Source organism: Mauremys reevesii, linkage group 16 (genome assembly GCF_016161935.1).
Source record: "Mauremys reevesii isolate NIE-2019 linkage group 16, ASM1616193v1, whole genome shotgun sequence".
Classification (NCBI taxonomy): domain Eukaryota; kingdom Metazoa; phylum Chordata; order Testudines; family Geoemydidae; genus Mauremys; species Mauremys reevesii.
This window is the reverse complement of record NC_052638.1, coordinates 20,790,379-20,814,905: the sequence shown is the minus strand read 5'-3', so window position 1 is coordinate 20,814,905 and position 24,527 is coordinate 20,790,379. Positions and strand designations below refer to the sequence as shown.

General features: G+C 45.4%; 1 protein-coding gene across 2 annotated transcripts; it reads left to right on the top strand.

Annotated features, from left to right (window-relative positions):
- The first annotated feature begins 822 nt into the window (after positions 1-822).
- On the top strand, positions 823-19,013 carry LOC120384601 (borealin-2-like). 2 transcript variants are annotated; one of them, XM_039503559.1, is made up of 10 exons: positions 823-1,008; positions 3,110-3,238; positions 7,361-7,410; positions 7,848-7,908; positions 10,233-10,300; positions 11,201-11,271; positions 12,652-12,747; positions 14,053-14,182; positions 17,068-17,154; positions 18,350-18,385. In XM_039503559.1, the coding sequence occupies exons 1-10, from the start codon at positions 873-875 to the stop codon at positions 18,368-18,370; spliced, it is 849 nt and encodes a 282-aa protein (XP_039359493.1). In that variant the 5' UTR covers positions 823-872; the 3' UTR covers positions 18,371-18,385. The 2 variants fall into 2 exon arrangements, with proteins under 2 accessions (XP_039359493.1, XP_039359492.1); XM_039503558.1 differs by lacking the exon at positions 18,350-18,385 and adding an exon at positions 18,902-19,013 and having other exon boundaries at positions 825-1,008.
- The last annotated feature ends 5,514 nt before the right edge of the window (positions 19,014-24,527 follow it).

Here is a 24,527-nt window from a genome sequence, read left to right as displayed (position 1 = left end):
GCCTATCCTCTATAGAAGCTCTTCAGGGAAATGTGGCAAGGGCTTTTGGAGCAGGAATTATGCTTCTCATCTGTTTGTAGTGGGGTTAGCATAATACCATCCTGATCCTAATGAATGATTTACTGAATAAGCAATTTAAACCACATCAATTAAAGAGATGGGGCATCCTAGTACCACTTACAAATTAACTATATGTAGTTAAGTGTTGATGCTGTAAAAGATAGAAAAAGTTCTCTGCCTTGATCATGCAGTATAATGAGATAGACCCTGTGCATGAGAAGGAAATCCATCTGGGCCCTTTATATGGATTCCTTTCTAAATCCCTGCTCCAAAGAGCTCAGAATCAAGCTGTTAATAACATAATATAATCCAGCCTGCTAAAATAAAACAATTACCTATCTTCCTTTATTCTTCTTTGCTGAGTAAAGAGGAAGCTGCCCTTATTTCTGCGTTTTGAAGTCTATGTTTGTAAGCTGATATTAAGTCAAAGAGGGTAGGAGGAAAAAGTCTGGCAAAAGAACTAGGTAAACAAATGTATTAACGGGACCATTGCCTGTACCCCAAACTCATAATATTAAATTATCAAGTGTCCAATCACACACTCTTCTTTACATTATTACGTTTTCAGATTAAAAAATAAAGGTGAGACTGTATCCCTCCTACCCCTGGGGAGGTGGGTTGATTCCCAGAGTGACCCCTCCTCTAGGCCCAGGCAGGGGGTGCTCCCTGGTGTGACCCCTCCTCGGCCCAGGCAGGGGGCGACCGCCGTGTCGAGCCCTGTGGTCCCTGCGTGGGTGTGTCCCGCCGCCGCCCGCGGCTATAAGCGTTTGCTGGCGGGCGGGCGGGCGCGCCTCTCACTCGCTCACTCAGCCATGTCGCTGAAGAAGCACGTTGCCGCGGGCAAGAAGCGCAGCACCGACTCCGGTGTGGAGACAGAGCGGGGCGCGCTGACCCAGGCGCAGAAGGACCAACGGATCAGCCTCTTCCTCAGGGGCTTCAACCAGCAGGGTGAGGCGCTGCCCCGCCCCGCGGCTCCGGGCAGCGTGGGGGGCTGTCCCTCCCCAGCGAGGCAATGGGTTGGGGGCCGAGGCTGGCCAGGGGCCGCCTGCCGGGGGGGTGGTGGCTGCTGGGCCTTCTCCGTTCCCGGCCCGCGCATCTCCCTCTGCCCCGGGGGCCTCAGCCGGGGGCGGCCGGCCGGCAGGTGAGTCTCCGTGCGGAGGGGGCTCCCCCGCCGAGGGGCTCCGGGGCGGCCGCTCTCCCGCCACGGACGGGCTGGCCCAGCGTCTGGGACTAAAGCTGCTCACCAGGTTATTCGGCTTCCTGGGTATTGGGTCAAATCTGACACCCGCCCCCCTCCCCCCCACTGCGGGGCCAAACCGGAGCCAGTGGCCTCCCCTCAGCAGAGTTACTCGGGGAGGGGGGGCGCCGGCCATGGCCCGCTCTGCATAGTGAGGTGGGCGCCGTGAGGCACAATCACGGTTACTGAGGCTGATGCCAGTTGATTGGTAGCGTGAAGGAGGAAGAGGGATATTTATCACACTTACCAAGTGCATCCTTCCTCTTGGGCTGGGATGCCCCCTGTGGCCCGCCTCCTGTCCTCGGCACCTAGCCCAGAAAAACAGCACAACTTCCAGTTAGAAAATACGTCTTAAATGTTTGCTTTGGTGTTCTTTACAATCCCTTCTTAGATGTAGTTCATTAAGAGTGGTGCCTTAAAAGGGGAAATGGAGAAGCACTTGAAAGAAAGACACACTGACAAATGGAAACTCGTATTTAAAAAGAAAATGAACAAACGTGGGCACTAGTAGATAAAGTCTGGTTGTAGATAATGGGATTAGCATCTTCATAGAATTCATGGGTCAGTTCATGTTCTTAGGAATGTGGAAACTTTTCATCTGCACTTTCAACTTAAGCATTGGCGCACAGAACTGCCCTGTTCAGCTCCTGTTGGGATGACTATTGTCTGCAGAACTAATAAATACATGTATTTACATTTGATTTCTAACTACATAATCAATGTCTAGTTAAAAAAAACTGCATGTGACATCAGTCCTGATATGTAAGCTTCCTATTGACATTGTCAGAGGCAACAAACTGACTTATTATAGTCTAAGGATTTCTAATGAAATTAGTTGAAATAGACTTCTTGGAACTATTACATTAAAAATCAACAGAGGCCTTCTAATATTTACTGACCATCTGCACTGAAACCAATGGGAAACGGCTACTGAAGTCTACATTTGATCAGATCAGTCTGGCAATTCAAGCAGCTTGCAATACAACAATAAAGAAATATAGCTTTTGCAAATGCACAACTTACTAAATGTTAACTTTTTATATTGTAAACTGCCTGTCAAGGCACCTAATGACTACCCACCATTAGTCTTCAAAAGAGGCCAAACTATTAGTTTAAGTTGCTGAACAGCCATAGATTTGTTCAGCACCTTTGAAAAATCAACCCTTAGACTTTTTCTCCTAGGTATGACACTACAAATTGGTTTGCTAACTCATATGCAGGCAATGATAGCTTTATCATCCCTCTTTAAATAAAGAAATACACTTTATTTACCTGAAATGTTGTTAAACTTAACTTTATGCAGTCTCTTTCCTTCCCTCCACTTAATGGCTAATCTAGGATTTTTCTCTCTGGGAAAGTGTGTGTGTGTGTGTAGCACTGTACTGGGATTTAGAAGATCTGGTTTCAGTTTGTCTTTGTAACCTTGGGCAAGCTGGATAATCTCTCATCTATCTGTAAAAATGGGATGGTATTTCCATATCTTCCAGGCGTGTCCTGAGGCTTAATGAATAATGGTGAGACGCTTGACTATTAAGGTGATGAGGGCATGTAAGTACCTTAATAAGGATAATGCTAGTTTTAAAATGTTGACTTGTTTACCAGTTTGAGGACAGCCAGATTCTAGAAACATGTGGCATTCGATAACTTAAAATCTACTTTGAATTAAGCTGAACTTCTAGTCAAACTGACCCCTGTAAATACATAATCTTAATTCTTTGACTGGAACAAAGGTACTATCCAACAGGCAAACTATTAATGAACTTGGAAATGTATTGTACACTTAGCAACAGTTTCGGTTTTTTTTATTTGAAGCCAAAGAGAATCTTCAAGAAATGAAGAAAGAAATTGATTCACTTTTGCAAACAGCTGAGAAAACATTTAGAGTGGAGTTACTGAAGATGCCAGTTGCTGTCAGAAAAATGAAAAGAAAAGACTTGCTTAGTAAGTGTGTTTTTCTTGGAATGCATGCTTGTAGACAGCATGGATAACACTATCTACTTTCATGTCTTAAGTGTAGCTCTAAACCTCCCTGTAGGCCAGTGTTTCTCAAATGGGTCTGTGGACCCCTGGGGATCCCCGAGGGTACTCCAGGGCTTCCGTTGGGCCCTGCTGATCAACTCCTCCCCTTTCCTCCTAGTGCCTCAATGCCGGGGAACTGCTGTATCTCCCAGAGGCTGCTGAAGCCAAACAGGGAGCTTTTAGGCAGTAAAAGTCCAGAGGTGCAGTGGGGGTAAGGCAGGCTACCTACCTGCCCTGGTGCTGCGCTGCTCCTGGAAGCGGACGGTACGTCCCTACAGCCCCTGGGGGAGGGCCAGGGAGTCTCTGTGCGCTGCCCCCTCCTGAGCGCTGACTCCGCAGCTCCCATTGGCTGGGAACTGCAGCCAATGGGCGCTGCAGGGGCAGTTCCTGCAGGCAGTGCCAGTGTGTGGAGACCCCCTGACCCTCCTGCCAAGGAGCCGCTGTCAGAGAGATGTACCAGACGCTTTCGGGAGCCACTGGGGTAAGGTAAGCCCCAGGTAAGTTCTGCCTGGTCTCACCCCCTCCTGCACTCCAACCCCCTGACCCAGTCCAGAGCCCGCACCCCACACCCAAACTCCCTCCTAGAACCTATACCTCTCACCCCCTCCTGCACCCAAATTCCCTCCCCTGCACCGCCTCTTGATCCCAACCCCCTGCCGCAGCCTGGTGAAAGTGAGTGAGGGTGGGGGAGAGTGAGTGACGGAGGGAGGGGGGATGGAGTGAGTGGGGGGTGGGAAGAGGTTGGGTGGGGCCTTGGGGGAAGGGGTAGAGCTTGGGGGGTCCCTGAAAATTTTAAAATCAAAATGGGGGTCCTCAGGTTGCTGAAGTTTGAGAACCTCTGTGTAGACTGTTATTTGCTTATGACTTTTTGATCAGCTACTTCCTTGATTGAGTCAATTTATTAAATTTTAATTGTGATGCAATCCTAGATAAAGACTAGAAATTATTATTATGGTCAGCTAGTCTGACCTGTATAAAACAGGCCATAGAACTTCACCCAGTAACTCCTGCATCAAACCCAGAACTTCTGTGTGAGCTTCTACATATTAGAAAGACACTTTGTCTAGATTTAAAGACTCCAAGCAATAGAACCCTGTGCTATCAAATCTTCTCAACATGTAAGTAACTAGGCTTAAGACAGTTTTGATTCCAACTTGTACTTATGAACACAGGCGTTGACTCCGTGGGTGCTCTGGGGCTGGAGCACCCACGGGGAAAAATTGGTGGTCTGTTGAGCAGTTCCTGGTGGTTCATGGAGAAGCGTTTGGACACATGGTGTCCTCACTTCCAGCTGCTACATTGCATTTAAAAATAAAAATACTTGAGTTCTTTCCTATTAGGTGTCTCTTGTGATCTCTGTTAAATAGTGAGCCATGCTATGAAAAATAATATGAATCTGTCGGTGGATTAAACTAAAGTTTAGTAAACAGCCCTAAAGTTTCCCCTCAATGGTGGCAACAGTGGAAAGTGTTAGTTAGAATGGTTGGCCCAGACAAAGCTGATTTTCAACTGATTTTGAAATACAGTTTGGCCATTTCCATGTTGGACTGCTAAACCTGTTCAAGAAGCTAGTTTTACTGTAGCTGTAATTTGAGCACAGTTCCTCAGACCATAAAGGTATGTGTGGAAGGGCCATGTTTACAAAAAACAACAACAGGAAGAAGAAGCAAAAAAGGAAAACATTGAACCCTCAGCACTATGGTGGGGCAGCTCCCAGCCAGAAAAATTTAAAAACCTCATTTTAGACAAGCATTTATGTGGGCTAATCAGCTAAGTGAGATTGGTGACTGACGCACTATTCTGAAAACCTACCAATGAATATCAGACTTTGTCTATCTGCGCTGCAGGTTTTTAAATATTTATTGTTATAGTTAATCAGATGGGCAGTTGCTCTTTAACGCACATGATACTATAGAATCACCTTCCAGTCACGAACATACAGAATGTCTGTTTATCCACTGACATTTGAGTAAATTTTGCAAGCTTAGTCATTTATATAATTTTAAAATGTTAATGTTCTAAATGATCATTTTGTCTGAAAATTAAGATTGCTGAAAGCAAGAAAGCAATCAGAACCCTGCTTACACTGACCAACTGCAAGCACTTTGAAAATACACTTATTCTGGGAAAAGATTCCTGCACGGAGTCTATAAATTTTTCAAAGATCATCCATACTCTGTGAAATGAAAAGAATTTCACATTCAGGTTGCACAGGCTAATAGACCTAACATGGGACTGATATCAGGAGACAAATACATTCTAATCCTGGTACTACCACTGATGTGATTTTGGCCAAGATTTTGTCATGCATATTTTTGGTAAAAGTCATGGACAGGTCACAGGCAATAAAGAAAAATTCATGGAAACTGTGACCTGTCCGTGACTTTTACTAAAAATATCTGTGACATAATGGGGATCTGCAGGTCTCCACGCTGCCTGCAGCAGGGCAGCTACACAGAGTCTGGGAGCTCTGGGGGCTCCCACTGTGGGTTGGGTGTCGGAGCCCCAAAGTCCTCACTGCCCACAACTGGGAGCTGCGGGGACCCCACCACCTACAGCAGCTGGGAGCTGTGGGATAACCCTGCCGCTTGCAGCTCCCAGGGTCCCTCCTGCTGCCTGCAGTGGCCAGGAGCTGTAGGGTACCCCCACCGCCTGCAGCAGCCGGGAGCTGCGGGGTACCCCTGCTGCCTGCAGCTCTGGGTGCCCACAGTGGTCCAGAGCTTGGGACTTTCCCTGCAGCCCATGGTGGCTGGAAGCTGCTGGGTTCCCCCGCCACTCGTGGCAGCTGGGAATCTGTGGGGTGCCCCTGCCACCGCCTCCCTGCCCCCACGGGCAGTGGAGGACCCTGCAGCTCCCGACCACCGCAGACTGAAGTCACGGAGGTCTCTGGAAATCATGGATTCTGTGACTTCCAGTGACCTCCATGACTAACCACCTATGAGCCACAGAACAAAACATTTCCCCAGCTTGTAGTTTAGGCATAGCATGTTGTACAAAAAGTTCAGTTTAATCCACCGAGACAAACCCTAAAACTCTCTTATAGGGCTTGAAATTGTACAAATGACATACCACCCCAGTCAAGGTCAATTTCTTGCATCAGTTGTGCACCACAACTTTCTTCCCAGCTGCATAACTTGTTCTCTTCCAGGCTCTCTCCTTCATCTAGAACAGCGATAGGCAAACTACAACCCTGGGGCTGCATCCGGCCCTGCAGACGATTAAATCCGGCCCTAGAGCTCCCGCCAGGCAATGGGATCTCAGGCTTGCCCCACTCTGGCACTCCAGCCAGGGAGCGGGGACGGGGGCTTGCCCCGTTCTGTGCAGCTCCCGGAAGCAGCAGCATGTCCCCACTCCGGCTCCTACACATAGGGGCAGCCAGGGGTCTCTGCATGTGCCCCTGCCTCAAGCGCTGCCCCCCCGCAGCTCCCATTGGCCAGGGACTGCAGCCAATGGGAGCTGCAGGGGCAGTGCCTGCGGACAGGGCAGTGTGCAGAGTCACCTGGCCCATGCCTCTGTGTAGGAGGCAGAGGGGGCACGTGCCGCTGCTTCTGGGAGCTGCTTGAGGTAAGTGCTGCCTGGAGCCTGCATCCCTGACCCCGTCCCATGCCCCAACTCCCTTCCCCAGCCCTGATTTTCCCCCCCCCCATTCTCCGAACCTCTCTGTCCCAGGCTGGAGCAACCTCCTGCACCCCCAACCCTTCAGCTCCATCCCAGAGCCTGCACCCCAGCTGGAGCCCTCCTTCCCCGCCCCCACTGCAACCCCCTGCCCCATCCCAGAGCCCCCTCCCACACTGTGAACTCCTCATTTTTGGCCCCACCCCAGAACCTGCACCCCCAACCAGAGCCCTCACCCCCTCCTGCACCCCAACCCCCAATTTTATGAGTGTTCATGTCTTGCCATACAATTTCCATATCCAGATGTGGCCCTCTGGCCAAAAAGTTTACCTATCTCTGATCTAGAAGCACATGGACCATAGTTAAGCAAATAGTAGTGACTGTAAACAGGATATGTGTTCTTTGTTTTTTTTCTTTCTTGTGTAACAGACCTGCAAGGAAGAGAGGAAGCTGCTGTTGTAGCTGCCGCTGTTGTAGCAGTAAGTGTTTGTAAATTGAAGCAGAACTTTAAATATGGAAAATCTGACAACATAAAGGAACTTTAAAAGGAACATTTTTTGCTATTAGCTTAACTTAAGGAAAAAAAATGCCAGACAAAAATATGTGGCAGGAGACAATACCCTATAATAATGTGAAACTACTGCACATGGTCTCTGACCCTTTTAGGGTAACTTACAGATATTGTTGCCGCAACTTCAAGTTTAGTTATTCACTCCCATCTTGTCTTGTGCATGTGACTGGAAATGGATTTGCTAATCATCATCTTTACTTCGTGCTGGAAACTGTCTCTGAAAACACCTTGTATCACTTTACCTTATGAACTTAGTCACCCTCTCCCCTAGACTAACATAAATATATATCTTGGAGAAATTTACTGATTGTACAGATCTCACTTTGTTCTTTAAATATCTTTTAGAATGACTGCTCTGTAGAGGACATTCCAAATACCAGGCTGGTGAGGAATTGCAGCAAAAGAGGTGAATGATTTCATGGCATGGACTTCCATTATCTGATCTATTTTTATTATTATTATTATTATTAATGGTATGGATTTAGTGACTGCAAAAGAAGTGTTGTTGTTAAGACTCCCTTTGGTACTCTGAGTATATAATTTATTACAGTAAAGCCTATATATTAACAGCCATACTAGGTCAGACCAAAGGTCCATCTAGCTCAGTATCCTTTCTTTCGACAATGGCCAAAGCCAGGGGCTTCAGAGGGAATGAACAGAACAGGTAGTCATGAAGTGGCATACAGAGGCTGGGGACACCATCCCTGCCCATCCTGGCTAATAGTCATTGATGGACCTATCCTCCATGAATTTATCTAGTTCTTTTTTGAACCCTGTTAGCCTTGGCCTTAACAACATCCTCTGGCAAAGAGTTCCACAGGTTGTGCGTTGTGTGAGGAAATACTTCCTTTTGTTTGTTTTAAACCTGCTGCTTATTAATTTCATTTGGTGACCCCTAGTTCTTGTGTTTATGAGGAGTAAATAACCCTTCCTTATTTTTTTTCCACACCAGTCATGATTTTATAGACCTCCTATCATATTTCCCCCTCCTTAGTCGTCTCTTTTCCAGGCTGAAAAGTTCCAGTCTTATTAAAAGTCCCAACAGATATTTGGGAGTGCAGAAAGGGGGAGGCAGAGTGGTCCAGCATTGTGTTGGGCACTGTAAATATATATCTCACACTCACACTCACACAATCTGAATAAAGGGTGAAAGGGAACACAGAGGTGAAGTGAGTTTCCCAAGGTCACAAAAGTCAGTGGCAGAGCTGGGAGTAGACTGCAAGTCTCCTGGGGAGTCCCATTCCAGTCACCTATCTAATGGATCCATAGGTGCCGACTGCGTGGGTGCTCCAGCCCTGGAGCACCCATGGGGAAAAATTGGTGGGTGCTTTACCCACCGGCAGCCAAGCTCCCCGCCCCCACTCACATTGCTTCCTCCTCCTCCCCTGAGCACACCGCATCCCCGCTTCTCCTCCCAGTGCTTGCTGTTTCGTGGTGTAAGAAGCTCTGGGAGGGAGGAGGAAGGAGCAGGAACACAACGTGCTCAGGAAGAGGTGGGGCCAGGATTTAGGGAGTGGGCGGAGTTGGGGCGGGGACTTTGGGGAAGGGGTTGGAATGGGGGTGGGGCAGGGGTGGAGTCTGGGCAGGGCTGGGTTGAGCACCCACCAGCGCCAGCAGAAGCCGGTGCCTATGGATGGACTACTCTGTCTGTAAAAGAGTAAGTGATCACTCTGTATCTGACCTATCAGTCCTCATCCTCAAAGGAAACCTACACACTTAAAAGATGAGTTTAGGAGTTGACATTCATAACCTTATTAAGACCATGGTTTTTAGTGTCTAGCAAAGACACTGGATTTATGGCTTATTACAACAATCTATACCTCACTTAACCCCCTTTTGTCCTCTGACTGTAAGGGTGTTAATGCACCACTTCACCTTGAATGGTCCCTTAGAACAGGGGTCCCCAACCTTTGTAGGTCCAGGGACCGGTTTCGTTTGCCGGACCCTCCGCAGGCGTGCCTGCGGGAGGTCCGCTGCTCCCGGGGCTCAGCTGGAGCTTCCGCAGGCACGCCTGCGGGAGGTCCACCGGCTCCAGTGGAGCTTCCGCAGGCGTGCCTGCGGAAGCTCCAGCTGAGCCCCGGGAGCAGCGGACCTCCCGCAGGCACGACTGCGGAGGGAGCGCTCGTCCCGCGGCTCAGCTGGACCTCCCGCAGGCATGCCTGCGGAAGCTCCACTGGGTCGGTTCGCGGCCCGGTTTCTAAGAGGCCGCGGACTGGTACCGGGCCGCGGACCGGGGGTTGGGGACCCCTGCCTTAGAATATATACTATCTGTCTATCTGATCTTGTATTTAGCTGTGACACTCTTAGTACCTTTCTCAGACCTGAGCTCTGTGTAGCTTGAAACCTTGTCTCTCTCACCAACCGAAGTTGGTCCACTTCATCTCTTTAATCTCAAAACAGGTGCAGTAGAAACGGTGCACCTCTGTCACAGTGGTCTGAACCTACTCTGGAAGGGGTCATTTCTAAGAGTGAGAGAGTGGCTTGGTATCCTTGGCATCCCAGATATGTCAGTGAGGGTGGAGATCCATATATAGTAGTTATGATGTTGGGCACACTTGCAATCCACCTAAGCATTGAACCGAGTGCCAAATGGCCATCAAATGGTGGAATCAATTGCTGTTTGTCTACTAACAGTCAATGTAGAGCTAAATGGACTTGTCGTTGTGCCCATCACTGGAGCTATTAATATTCCATGTATTTCTAATCCACTTTGAATTGTCTTTTTTGTAGTTAAGGTAACTACAATTGTTGAATATAAAGATGAGGAGACTGTGCCTGCCAGAAAAGCATCTAAAAAGGTATGTGTTCAAGGAAAATAACCAGGACTAGATCTGTCCTGAAACCTGAGGCTACCTCAGTTGGTCCCTGGTCAGTTGCCTGCTTGTCATCTTAAAATAAACTATTTATTTAAAAAAAAAAAAAAGTATGAACTATTCTTAATTCAGAATCAGCTGCGGTTCAATATGCTTATTTTAATTAATTAATTTTAATATAAAATCCTATTGTGAAGTAGTTTTGTAGTCAACAGATAATGAATTAATAAAAGTATGTACAACAATAATTTGCTGTAAACTCAGCACTATTTTTTAAGTCTCCTCCTGAAATTGAGTAACTCTCTGGTAAGGGTCCATCCTGCTGAATCATTAAAGTCCCACCATATCCTCTAAAGTCCCTAACTTGATTTTTCGGTTTGTTTGAATCCCACCTTGTGTTCAGTAGATAGCTCCCCATATTTGTATAGGTTGTTTTTAGAGACCAACAGTGATAAAAAGCATTGCATCTGCATCAACTTATCCAATTTTAACTCTGTCTCACAACTCAGTGACTTGATTTTGCTCAATGACTTGCAGGTTTCAACTGGGCATTATGACATGGGTCTTCTCCCCCACATCCAGCAAAAAGACTTGATCTAGTGGTACAAGCATCTGTGTAGATGTGCCAAAATGGCTCTTTCAAAAACAGTGTTATGTAGTGTACTGACCTGTCAGGACAAGTAAGACCATAAATAGTTCTATACGATGAAGCCATAGCATAGGAATTTCACATGCCTCAGTTTACTCATCTGTAAAGTGGGTATAATTCCCTATTCAACAGGGGTTTTAGGAGGTTTAAGTCTTCATCATCTGAAATTCTCAGTCCTATTACATGTAATGTCATTTATTCTAACAATGCTTAATTTTTTATGTATTTGTTTTAAGGTGTCTAAAACAAAATCACTGGTTTCTTTAGCTTCTGGCACACATCTCAAAGAAAACCATTCTCTTTCTAGGTAAGACTATGATCTAGAGTAATTTTTGTAATTTATTTGGACTGAGTGGCTTTTCAAAGAAATCGCCGTGATTTTTAACTCTGCTACGAAGAAAGCATTTAATGAACATTACACAAGCTGGATCAGATTTTGTGTGATTTACTCTACTGAAGTAAATTTTAATCAGATGACTTTTGTCCCATCCCCCTCCCCCCAAATGGGGTGGCTGCTAAAGGGATATAGTGCAATCCATTTGAATGTATACACTTGTGCATCCAATTGTGTGTATAATATAAAAATATCTAGTTAATCTTTAATTGCAGACAACGTTTAATGGAGGAAAGTAGCCTTTAGGTAACCTGACATGCTTCAGTTAACAAGAATAACAAACTATGTAGTAGTTTTGCTAATTTTAACATCTGAAAGGGATTTGCATGAATATCCGTAGTGGAATATCTATTTGAGCTACTTATAGCAAAGATGAGCTGAAGTCTACTCTTCTTTGATTTGTGAGTCAGAGGAATTGATGTCTCCAGTCAAATAGGCATAAAAATCTGTGCAATTATGTATTGCAACTGTTCACTTTTTAAGACTCTGAGCATGTCTACTAGTTCAACATACACCTTCTATCCTCTTTTAAAGTGTACTCTAGATGTTGAATCAACTCATACTGTACGTGAGAAGAAAACTAGAAAGCCTTAAGTAGGTTTAGTTATTCCTGCGCCTAATGTAGGATTACAGATAATTTTCAAATCCACAAAACTGACCTGTAAAACTAGTCAGCTTCTGGGGTAGGCAAAAGCTGTTGTATCCGTCTCTGGTGCACGGCTTTTCCTTAATGTTCAGTCGCGTTTTGCTCACACCAGGTCCTGAAGCTAACTCTCTCTTTATTCTGTGTGTAGGGAGGGCTTCAATCCCTACCTCTAAAACAATCTTTGTGGCCCATTAGGCTCCAAAACTGGAAGTGGCTGTTCTCTGGCTCTGGTTCAGATGTGGCCTCTCAAGAATTCTTGTGAGAACTGATCATAGGAAAACTCCCTCCACTTTTGATTAAAACTGCCAGGAGACTGAATAGGAACCTTTGCTTAACTGTGTCCAGCTCACTGTGCTCTCTCACGCAGTTTCTAATACAAATAATCCTATATTGCTTCTAGCCCCCTCTACTTGCATAGGCTAGGTTCTGGTGGATGATATCTTGCTGTGTAAGGGACTTCACCTTTTCTGTGCCTCCCCACTCCGCCTTTTTTTAAAGCAACACTAACTAGATAACTACAAAGTACTGTAACATTGTTTAACTTACCAGTCTTCTGCTTAGGGAATTTAAAATATCTGCTTCATAACTGGAATTCTCTAGACTAAAAGTACTGTACTGTGTAAAAGCAAATGCTGTTTTTCTGGCAGATCTGCATTCTCTACTCCAAATGTGAGGCATTTTAAGGCTCCTACATCTGATCGCACAGCTGCAAACTATAAATCTGCTCCACGTGTTTCTAGAAGGTAGGCCTTTCAGGTCATAGCACAACTGATCTCTTTTCTTTTTAAACTCTTACTACCATACATATCTGGGTACCAAATAAGGAATGCTCCTTTGAACAAGACAATGAAGATCTTTGTAAATGCAGTGTCTGACATTGTAGGATTTTAGGAAAGGAAGGTGGCTTCTACCTCTAAAAGAGTTCCTGTTCATGGAGGAGGGTGGGGGAAGAGACTGAAGTGAAGTGGATACAATTTATACTTGTGCTGAAATTCTGGAGGTACTGGCTATGTTTTCATCGTTAAGGTTACCTTCTGAAGCTGGCTTAATGGGGCACAAACTACTAGCTTTCTCTACGTGTTGACTATAGTTTACAGAAGCATAACCATTTAGAAACAAGTTTTCAGCACCTCTAAGTTAGCTGAAATAATTCACTCTTGGTTGAAAGTACTTGCAACATTTAGTATAAATTCATACAAATACTTCTAATCAGTTAAACTACACATTGTAGCTGGAAAGGTTCTTAAAGCTGGTAATTCTGAACTTGCTTCTGGCAGAAACAACCTGCCGAATGAAGTGAAATGCTTTATAGTAAGATAGCCAAATTCAGCCCTGACGCCACAAAGTGGTTCACAGCATTACCCTGGCCTGCTATTATTATGCCATTGTGTCAAGCATCTGTCTCTTTCAGGTTAAAGATGCCTAAAACATTATACTTGCTCTCAAATATTGGAGCCTGCCTTTGACTACAGTACAAAATAATGTTAAGTACAAGGGAAATATAGGAATTCCATGTCAGACCTGTCATCCACCTACTCCAGTCTCCTGCCTCTGAAAGTAGCCAACATCAGATGCTTCAGAGGAAGGTGCAAGAAACCCTGCAGTAGTTCAGTCCTGGATAATCTGTTGCTAATGAGTCTTTTCCTACTCCCTAATAATTAGACTTGCTTAAAAACTGATGCTTTAGGGTGAGTGTTAGTGTTCACTGTGATAACTGGAGACTGTTCTTCTCCATGTAAATGTCCAATCCCAACTGAAGATTGATCATTGGCTTAGAATTTCTCAGTTGTATTGCACCCTGCCAGACTGGCAAAATATTACCTGGTGGTGCCAATAAACACTACTACCTTCAAGATGATAAGATGTTTGGGTTTTCTTTAGTGTTAGTTCTAAATGGTTTGTAGAACAAAGTAGAAAATGAGGACCCATTAAGTGCACCCATTACAAAACTGGCTATTACTGAATCACATTGGCTCTAATGGCTCTCAATAGGACATGAAAATGCAATTTATTAGAGGTGAAACTCTATTCTTCTATTCCACTTCTAGATTACAACAAATGGCTGTCTCAAGAACTGTACCTACGAGAGAAAAAGTCCAAGCCATGTCACTAAGAAGTAACTCGGTGCCTCGGGAAAAAGCTGTTCCATTTGTTAATATACCTCTGGCTGATGGAAAGGTAGTAAACCTTAACTTTTCAGTTTCACTTGCTTTAGATGATCTGTCTCTGGCAAATATATAAACAAAGGGGTATCTGGAAAATGTTTTTTTTCCTGTCTTTGCCAGCAGTAGCAGTTGCTACAGTTAAGTGAGCAGCTTGTAAACAAAATGGCTTTTCAAAATGGTCACTTTTTCTGAAGTGAACATTTCTATTAACTTTCCATATTATAACAACATAAGAATGGCCATACTGGGTCCGACCAAAGGTCCATCTAGCCCAGTATCCTGTCTTCTGACAGTGGCCAATGCCAGGTGCCCCAGAGGGAATGAACAGAACAGGTAATCATCAGGTGATCCATCCCCTGTCGCCTGTTCCGAGCTTCTGGCAAACAGAGATTAGGGACACCATCCCTGCCCATCCCGGCTAATAGCCTTTGATGTACCTATCCTCCATGAATTTATCTAGTTCTTTTTTGAACTCTGTTATAGTCTTGGCCTTCACAACATCCTCTGGCAAAGAGTTCCATAGGTTGACTGTGCATTGTGTGAAGAAATACTTCCTTTTGTTTGTTTTTAAACCTGCTGCTATTAATTTAATTTGGTGACCCCTAGTTCTTGTATTAGGAGAAGGAGTAAATAGCACCTCCTTATTTACTTTCTCCACACCAGTCATGATTTTATAGACCTCTATCATACCCCCCCCAGACATCTTTTTTTTTATCCAAGCTGAAAAGTCCCAGTCTTATTAATCGCTCCTCATATGGCAGCAGTTCCATACCCCTAATCATTTTTATTGCCCTTTTCTGAACATTTTCCAATTCCAATATCTTTTTTGAGATGGAATGACCACATCTGCATGCAGTATTCAAGATGTGAGCGTTCCATGGATTTATAGAGAGGCAATATATTTTCTGTCTTATTAGGTATACCTTTCTTAATGATTCCCAACATTGTGTTTGCTTTTTTGACTGCTGCTGCACATTGAGTGTATGTTTTCAGAGAATTATCCACAATGACTCTAAGATCTTTCTTGAGTGGTAACAGCTAAATATTGCGTTAGTGTCAGTTTAGTAAATGACTTAGAATCTTGTCCGAACGCTTGGACATATGATGAAGCTTTCTAGGTATCATACCAATGACTATACTGACCAGGCCTACTGAGGTGAAATAACTATTTGATGTACAGTAACTCCTCACTTAACATTGTAGTTATGTTCCTGAAAAATGCGACTTTAAGCGAAACGATGTTAAATGAATCCAATTTCCCCATAAGAATTAATGTAAATGAAGGGGTTAGGTTCCAGGGAATTTTTTCTCTCTCGCACACACACACGTTTTAAACAAACAATTTAATAGTGGTACACAGTGATGATGATTGTGCAGCTTGGTTGAGGTGGAGGAGTCAGAGGGTGGGATATCTTCCAGGGAACACCTTCCTGCTAAATGATGAACTAGCAATTTGCTGAGCCTTCAAGGGTTAACTCTCAGTCTACAAGGCAGCAGGAATGGAGAGAGGGGAAAGAGCATTGCAGACTGTGTGTGTGTGTGTGTGTGTTTGAGAAAGAGATGCGCATTTCCCATTTAAGTACACTGCCTTGTTAATTAGATCAGCTTGCTCAGACCGCAGCTGCTGCTGCCAGCAAGCTCCCTCTGTCCTGAGTCCTGTCATGTGTCCCCCTGCTCTATGGAAGATGGGGTAAGTGGGATGCAGGGGAGAGGGGGACACTCTGACATTACCCCCCTCTTCCTCCCCTGCACAGCAAGCAGGAGTCTTGGGGAGCAGCTCCAAGGCAGAGGGCAGGAGCAGCACATGGCAGTGTGGGAGGGTCAGCTGCAATTGCTAGCCTGCTGGGAGCTGCTGCACAGGGAACTATGGGGAGCGAGGAGCTGATGGGGGGGCTGCTGGTCCACCCTGGTTCTAAGCCCCCACCAGCTAGCTGCAACGGGCTGCTCTTCTTGCAAGCAGTGGACAAAGCAGGCGGCTGCCAAACGATGTTAGAAGGGAGCATTGCACAACTTTAAACGAGCATGTTCCCTATTTGATCAGCAACATAACAATGAAACAATGTTAACCGGGACAACTTTAAGTGAGGAGTTACTGTATTTCCCCTACGGCTTCACTAGGACATACAGTCTAAAATAACTGAACTCTTGGGCTAAAAGAACAGGAGTACTTGTGGCACCTTAGAGACTAACAAATTTATTTCAGCATGAGCTTTCGTGGGCTACAGCTCACTTCTTCGGATGCATAGAACGGAACACACAGCCAGGAGATATTTATACATACATATTTATTCATGTTCTCTGTATGTATAAATATCTCCTGGCTGTGTGTTCCGTTCTATGCATCCGAAGAAGTGAGCTGTAGCCCACGAAAGCTTATGCTGAAATAAATTCCTTAGTCTCTAAGGTGCCACAAGTACTCCTGTTCTTTTTGCGGATACAGACTAACACGGCTGCTACTCTGAGACTTGGGCTAAAGAAATTCTGTGAATAACTTGGTTCAGTCTGCACTACTGCTGACTTTGAAAGATGGGATTCTGGCTGTGAAAGTTGATGGATATTGGTTAGCTAACAAGACTGACACCTCACTGTGCCCTGGGTGTGCTGAGAACTCTTGTTTCTTGAATTATTTCCACTTAGATTTGGCTTCTTGACCAGCAGCAACCCTAGTTTAATGGGCCATTATGTTGTGTTCAGAATGTCAGTCATAACTAAAGCCAGTGATACGTTGGAAGGAGACCTGTGCAGACTAACACTTTTTGGGCAGAATGTTTTGTGAGCCAATAAAGCTGTTAAACATATCCCTCAACTCAACTTCAGTGCATGGTTGTAAGAAAAATTGATAATGGTGAGTCACATGAAACATGCTGAATATCTCAATCACTTTGTGATTATGCTCAGACTCTCTGTTCTGCTGGTGAAGACCTCCATAACATCAATGTCGAGTTGCTTAATGATGACACAGTTCAGCATATTCATAACCTAGTGGTAAGTTTACAGAACCAGTAATTTGTAAATAGTCTAAGATTGCACAGAAGTCCTGGCACTTAATCTTCAAATCATCTATGCAAGGAACAAACTATTTCTAGTAAGGGAGAAATGTTGCTTCAACTTTAACTTACTTGAAGCAACATTTTTCCTTTACTAGGAAGAGACAGCCTTTGTATAGATCTGTTTTACTGAGTCCGGTCAGTGATATTGCTTCTAAAGAAAGGGCAGAAGTCTTTCTTCTCCTCCTGTCTGTCTGTCTGCCTGCCATGTGAGGAAACTCTGCTTTTCTCACTAATATCAGTGTCTCAATCTGCAAATCAAAACAAAGATAGCGAAGTTTCACATAATGTATATTGATGGAGGGGATTGTACCTCACTCTCTGAATAAGAACTATAGGGGTCCTGTCATAGGTCTCACCCCCACTTAGAGCTGTTGGATTCCAAAATGGGGACCTGCACTGGTTTCCCTCTAAACTAAAAATCCTAGTTTAGATCTGGTAAAAGCTGCCACCACCCAATAAGGTATGCGTATTGGGACACAGTCCTTCCCAAAAATCCTTGGGGAATCCCAAGAGCCCCAAATCCATGGAGTTCTTATACCTAGGAGAAATAAACCATTCCCCCCCTGCTTCCTCCCCCCTCCCTTTTCCTAGGAGAGATACCGGGATCTAATTACAGAGGGATGCCTCCCCCTTCCCTTTCCCTGAGAATCCACCCAAAGAAAGATTAACCAAGTCCTTTACAGAAAAGATTTATTAAAGAATAAAAAGAAAGTAACTTGTCTCTGTAATCCAAGATGGAACAATACACAGGGTCTAAACTTATTAATCTCTGGAGAGAATCCCCCCTCCTTTCTTTCTCAGTAAAAGCAAAGTAACAGCAAACAGAAATAAAGAATTTCCTTCAGCAAACACACAATTGCAAATGTAGAAATCAAATTATAAGACTAATCCGCCTTTCTAATTAATACTTACTATTGAATAGTAGGAACTACTCCAGGAGAACTTGGAGACATGTCTGGCCTCTCTTAGATCCAAAAAGAGAACGAACACTTACACAAAGGCTTCCCTCCACAGAGATTTGAAATTATCTTGTCTCTGATTGGTCCTCTGGTCAGGTGGTCATCAGGTACTGCATGTTAACCCTTTACAGGTAAAAGAGACCTTAACCCTTAACTATCTGTTTATGACAGGTCCCATCAAATTTGTACTAAGCTTGGACAATAACTCCTCCCTCTACATTATAAAGGTGTGCTTTCTCCAGGAGAGAAATTGTGCTCTTCTGCTAAACATCACTACTAATTTTATGCCAGCTAGTGGCCCTCCTCCAAGAGGTTATTGTAATGGGGACTCTAAGACCTTGCTAATATGTAATATTATAGAAATACAGTTGAAATATCCATAGTTATAAGTAGGTAAGAGTATTATATGGAAAAGTGACCCACCCTTATAGGTGGTGGGACCTTACTTTAAGTTACATTAATTATAGCAGACTGAAGATTTGACAGCTACAATATGGCATGCCTCTGCCTCTATTGCAAGCACGGGGTGGGGAGGTGTCTCTAAAAAGCTAAATAGTGGGCAGGAGCTAGATTGTTCTGCCCTCTCTGCTAATCTGTATGTTATCCTACTACTCTACTGCTGAAGATTTGCTCCTCAATTTAGCTGTCTTGCAGAGTTTAAACAACTCTAGTTTTAATGTTTGCCAATAAAGTTGGTTTAAAATGGCTTTCTTTCCCCCCCAGAGCCAGTTGACTGTTTTATGTGGAAAAGCAACAGTTAAACCAAGTTAATGGAGTCTACGTGCATATGTTGTGTTCTCTCAGTTGTGTATTATATAAATATTCTGTGCAGTTATTACTTGTCTGTTTTAAATGTTTACATAAACTTAATCTTTATAAATAAAGTTTTATACTGCATATTTAACTTTCTATGTATAGAAAGACTTACATTTTACAGCAATATGATCATTGTGTCTTTACAAGCTCAAAGCCACGTTACCAGTTGCTTCCTTAACTGAAAGATAAGACTGCTTCCTATTCATGTTAGTTTAATGAAGGGACAACTTTGTATCCTTCCCAGATTGCTCATCTCTATTTTTGACCTCCTGTGCTCAGTAAATTATACATCAGAATACGCAGTAAAATACATCTGTTACATCAGAAGCTATTTCTCATCCTTCTGAAGTTGTGCAGCATTAGTGCTAAGCACCAATTCAAGATAATGCAAGGTGATATAAACTCATTCTTTTAGACCTGCTTAGACCAATCTATGTGACAGTCTCGTTTGTAACTTGTATACTGGGATGGGCGTGGAGGGTGTAATGTAAATTAAAGAAGGGTAGAAGTCACTCTAAACTCTGTTAGGCTGCCTTTAGTATTTCTCTAGTCTAGCCCATAGTCACATGACTAAGACCAGGCTACACTCAGAGTAAAACCCTAAGTTAAACGAAAGGCATTTGGGTTCAACTGTATCAGATCAGTTTCTCATTAGGCTTCCCTAAATTAATTTTTGCAGCTGTCCTAACATTTTCAGTTTCGAAACTCATTGATCCAGCACTCGGAAGTTTCAGTTGTGTGTACTATGTTGACACAAGGTGCCAGTACTTTATCTTGTAACCGTTATGGGGTGAATGAACCTAGATTTAGATTATGTCATCATCAACAGTCATCAATCTCCCTCTTTTCCAAAGAATAAAAAATAGTTTAGTCCTTGATCTCTTGATTATAAATAAGAAGCCATGAAGCTCTTTTCTTTCTTAGGGTAGTTTGTTTATTTTTTTATTTTTTGACACATCAAGCTTGGACTACTAGGGAGGAAATGTAAAACTAGCACTGGATTGTTTTTGTTGTTTAAAAGAAAGAAAAAAAAGTAACCTTCTCTGAACAGTTACTGACTATATCTATTAAAAAAAACCTTCTTTAGTTGACTTTCAAACTTTTTTTTTTTTTTAGTAGGTAGGTCACTCCCATTCAAGTTTAGAGCATAACTCACAGGGGTTTTCTCCTCCCTGAGAGTCTCAGTAAAATTTGCAAGAGCTTCAACCTTGACTATATAGTTCCTAGAGTTAGTGGTGATAGACTCTGTGTTATTATTTCACCCCTTTAAAGGGTAGTTTTCTCACACCTTTTGTATTTCCACTCTGAGGGCTTTTCTACACATGGAGATTTTCCTGATTAACCCTGTAGATCAGGGGTCTCAAACTCAAATGACCCCGAGGGCCGCATGAGGACTAGTGCATTGGCCCGAGGGCTGCATCACTGACACGCCCCCTTGCTGCCCCTGGCCCCACCCCCAATCTACCCCTTCCATGAGGCCCCGCCCCTGCCCTGTCTCTTCTCCACCTCCTCCCCTAAGTGCGTGGCTCCCCGCTCCTCCCTCCTGGAAAGTGCTAAGCACCACCAACAGCTGTTTGGTGGCTTGGCGGTGGGGCACTTAGGCGGCGGGTCCCGGAACAGAAGGGGCCCCCACCGGGCTGCGCCACCGCGGCCGGGCCTCTTTCCCCCCGGCCGGTCCCGCTTCCCCCCGCCCGGCCCCGCCCGCCCCCGCCCGGCGGGTCTCGCTCCTTCCCCCGGCCCGCCCGCCCCGCGGGTCCCGCTTCCCACCCAGGCCCCGGCCCAGCCCGGCCCCGGCGGCTCCCGCTTCCCCCGCCTTACCCGAGCGCGTCTCCGGCGAGGCCGGAGCTTCGTCCCGCGCAGAGCCGCGTGAGGGGCGGGCTGGGAGCTCCATGCCGAGCGCAGCGCTCAGCCCAGAGCTCCCAGCCCCGCCCCCTCCCCACGCGGCTCGGATCGGGGTGGGGCTCAGGCGCTCGGACGGAGACTCGGCGCTCTATGCGCCGAGGCTCCAGGAGAGGGGCGGAGGCGGGAGCCTCCGCTTTTCTCTTGGGGGCCCCTGCGGAGCCCAGGGCCCGGGGCAAATTGCCCCCTTTGCCCCCCCCTCTGGGCGGCCCTGGGGAGCTCCGCGGGCCGCATGTTTGAGACCCCTGCTGTAGATGGACACTCTGTTACTCTGGGAATAAATGAGGAACAAGTCCAGGTGCAGACAAGACCTAAGGTAAAAGTGGGGGAAGTCAGAATTTGGTACTTGTGATCTGTCAAAACAATCCTACAGCTATTGACTGCCTCATTCAATACTAGTACAAACCAACTGTCCATATCCTGATTTGCAAGACCCTCCACAAGATGGCATTATTGACATGGCTTGGATCATCTCCACCACCTCAACAAGAAGCATATAACTGTCCAGAGATGATTTATGAAACTGGGTTGCAGCTTTCTCTGTAGCTGTAGTACAGCTGTGGAAGTACTGAGAGGATATTACCCCACATCTTGCCATTAATTTCAGAAATGCAAGACCTCCTTTTTCTTAAGTTACCTATTCCAGCAATTGCAGCTATATTATGTGGTTGTGGTAGGGTAATGCAGTAGGGGGAAGAGGAAGATGGATTAGAAAAAATCCTTATGCTTACAGAGGGCTGGGAAAGGAGTTACAGGGAGGAGCTAGAACAGCTCAATTTTGATCAGCCTTGGTAACCTCCTAGATGCTCAAATACATGCAGTAACATACAGTGTACATGAGTAAAGTAAAATAACTAGATCACATTTCCCAGAATATTCTTGAAAAGGGTTCTTTAGGGTTGAAAGAAGCTTTTAATCCCTCTGTAGGTGGTAGCAACACACTAAACCCTGGTCTGCACTAGGAACTTACATCAGTACAGTTTTCTCTCAGGAGAGTGAAAAATTCACAGGACAGAGACCTGGTCTACACTAGGCGTTTAAATCGGTTTTAGGAGCGTAAAACCGATTTAACGCCACAACAGTCCACACTAGGAGGCACCTTATATCGATTTTAATGGCTCTTTAAATCGGTTTCTGTACTCCTCCCCGACGAGAGGAGTAGCGCTAATATCGGTATTAACATATCGGAATAGGGTTAGTGTGGCCGCAAATCGACGGTATTGGCCTCCGGGCGGTATCCCACAGTGCACCACTGACCGCTCTGGACAGCATTCTCAACTCGGATGCACTGGCCAGGTAGACAGGAAAAGCCCCGCGAACTTTTGAAATTCATTTCCTGCTTCCCCAGCGTGGAGAGCTCATCATCACAGGTGACCACGCACAGCTCATCAGCACAGTTAACAATGCAGTCTCCTGAGAATCGAAAAAGAGCCCCAGCATGGACCGCTCGGGAGGTACTGGATCTGATCGCTATATGGGGAGAGGATTCAGTGCTAACAGAACTGCGTTCCAAAAGACGAAATGAAAAAGTATTTGAAAGAATTTCTAAGGCTATGACAGATAAAGGCCACAGCAGGGACTCAGTGCAGTGCAGAGTGAAAGTTAAGGAGCTCAGACAAGCCTACCAGAAAACCAAAAAAGCAAACGGAAGGTTCGGGGCAGGTCGAAAAACATGCCGCTTCTATGCTGAGCTGCATGCAATTTTAGGGGGCTGCGCCACAAGTACCCCACCCCTGACCGTGGATGCCGAGGTGGGGGTTGTAATCTCTGCCATGTCTGAGGATTATGCAGACGGGGAAGATGAAGATGAAGAAGAAGAGGAAGACCTAGCAGAGAGCACACAGCACTCCGTGACCCCCAGCAGCCAGGAGCTTTTTATCACCCTGACGGAATTACCCTGCTCCCAGCCCTCACAAGCAACTATTCCAGACAATGACGCCATGGAAGGGAGCTCTGGTGAGTGTACCTTTGCAAATAGCAAACATTGTTTTTTAAGCAAGCCTTTTTTAATGATTGATTTGCCCTGAGGACTTGGGATGCATTCGCAGACAGTATAGTTACTTAGAAAAGTTTGTTAACATGTCCGGGGATTGAGAGGAAATCCTCCAGGGACATCTCGATGAAGCGCTCCTGTAGGTACTCCAGAAGCCTTTGCAGAAGGTTTCTGGGCAAGGCATCCTTGTTCCGCCCACCATGGTAGGACACTTTACCATGCCATGCATGTAGCAAGTAATCAGGTATCATTGCGTGGCAAAGCATAGCAGCGTATGGTCCCGGTGACTGCTGGCATTCAAGAAGCATCCGCTCTTTATCTTGTTCTGTTATCCTCAGCAAAGTGATATCGTTCAGGATAACCTGGTTAAAAATCAGGAATTTAAGTAAGGGGGGTGGCCATTTTTCTACTGGGTTTGTGGAATGCAGCAGCTTAAAAAAAACACTTTCCTGCACGTAGCGAAGCAGGGGGAGGGGAGGAGTGAAATGCCGATGATCTTTTCTGTGTTTGGTCACCGGCGATCTTCCCCAAGCTACCAGACACGCAGTGGGGGGGGGGGGAAGGTTGTTGATTAGCAGGGAGCTAGCGTGGTATTAGCCATGCGTTGGGGGGGAGGGGTAAATCACTGCAGAAGCCGAAAGACAGTGGCTTACCATGGCCGCATGCAAGCTGAATTCTGATGCCTGGACCTGTGTCTGTGAGATCTGTAACTCCAGAGCTGCAAGCACTCACTATTAAGATGAAAAATGCGACCTTGTAGGGAAATCACATGTGCTAGGTGAATAGTGCTGTTCACTGTGAAACAGTATAACCATTGTTCTGTAAAATGTATCTTTCTAAATATTTATCTCCATGCAGCTGCAAATTTTTCAACCATCCCTCCTCCATCCCAAAGGCTAGCACAGATAAGGCGGAGAAAAAAGAAGACGCGAGATGAGATGTTCTCGGATATTATGGAAGTTACACGCAATGAAAGAGCTCATCTGAATGAGTGGAAGGACGTGGTTTCAAATTACAGGAAAGAGGCCAGTGAACGTGAGGACAGGAGGGACAACTGAGATGAGAGGTGGCGGCAGGAAGACCGGCAGGAAAATCAGCGGTTGCAGCAGGAAGATCAGCGGTGGCGGGATGCAACTCTGGGGCTGCTGCGTGATCAAACTGACATGCTCCGGCGTCTTGTGGAGCTTCAGGAATGGCAGCAGGATCACAGAGTGCCGCTGCAGCCCCTGTATAACCACCCTCAACCCTCACCATGTTCCACATCCTCCTCACCCAGACGTGTAAGAACGCGTGGGGGGAGGCTCTGTGCACCCGCCCACTCCACCCCCGTGGACAGCCCAACCAGAAGGATGTCGTTACTCTGAATTTTTTTTTTAATGGCCTTCTCCATCCCTCCTATCCTCCTCCCAAATCACACCCTTACTTCTCTCCCTCTTTTTATAATGAATCAATAAAGAATTCATGCTTTTTAAATGAGTGACTTTATTTGCATAAGTAAGCTGTACTCGAAGGGGGAGGGGGAGTTGCTTACAGGGACTGAGTCAATCAAGGGGGTTGGGTGTTCATCAACAAACACAGCAGTCACACTGTACCCTGGCCATTGATGAAGCTCGTTTTCAAAGCTTCTCTGATGCGCACCGC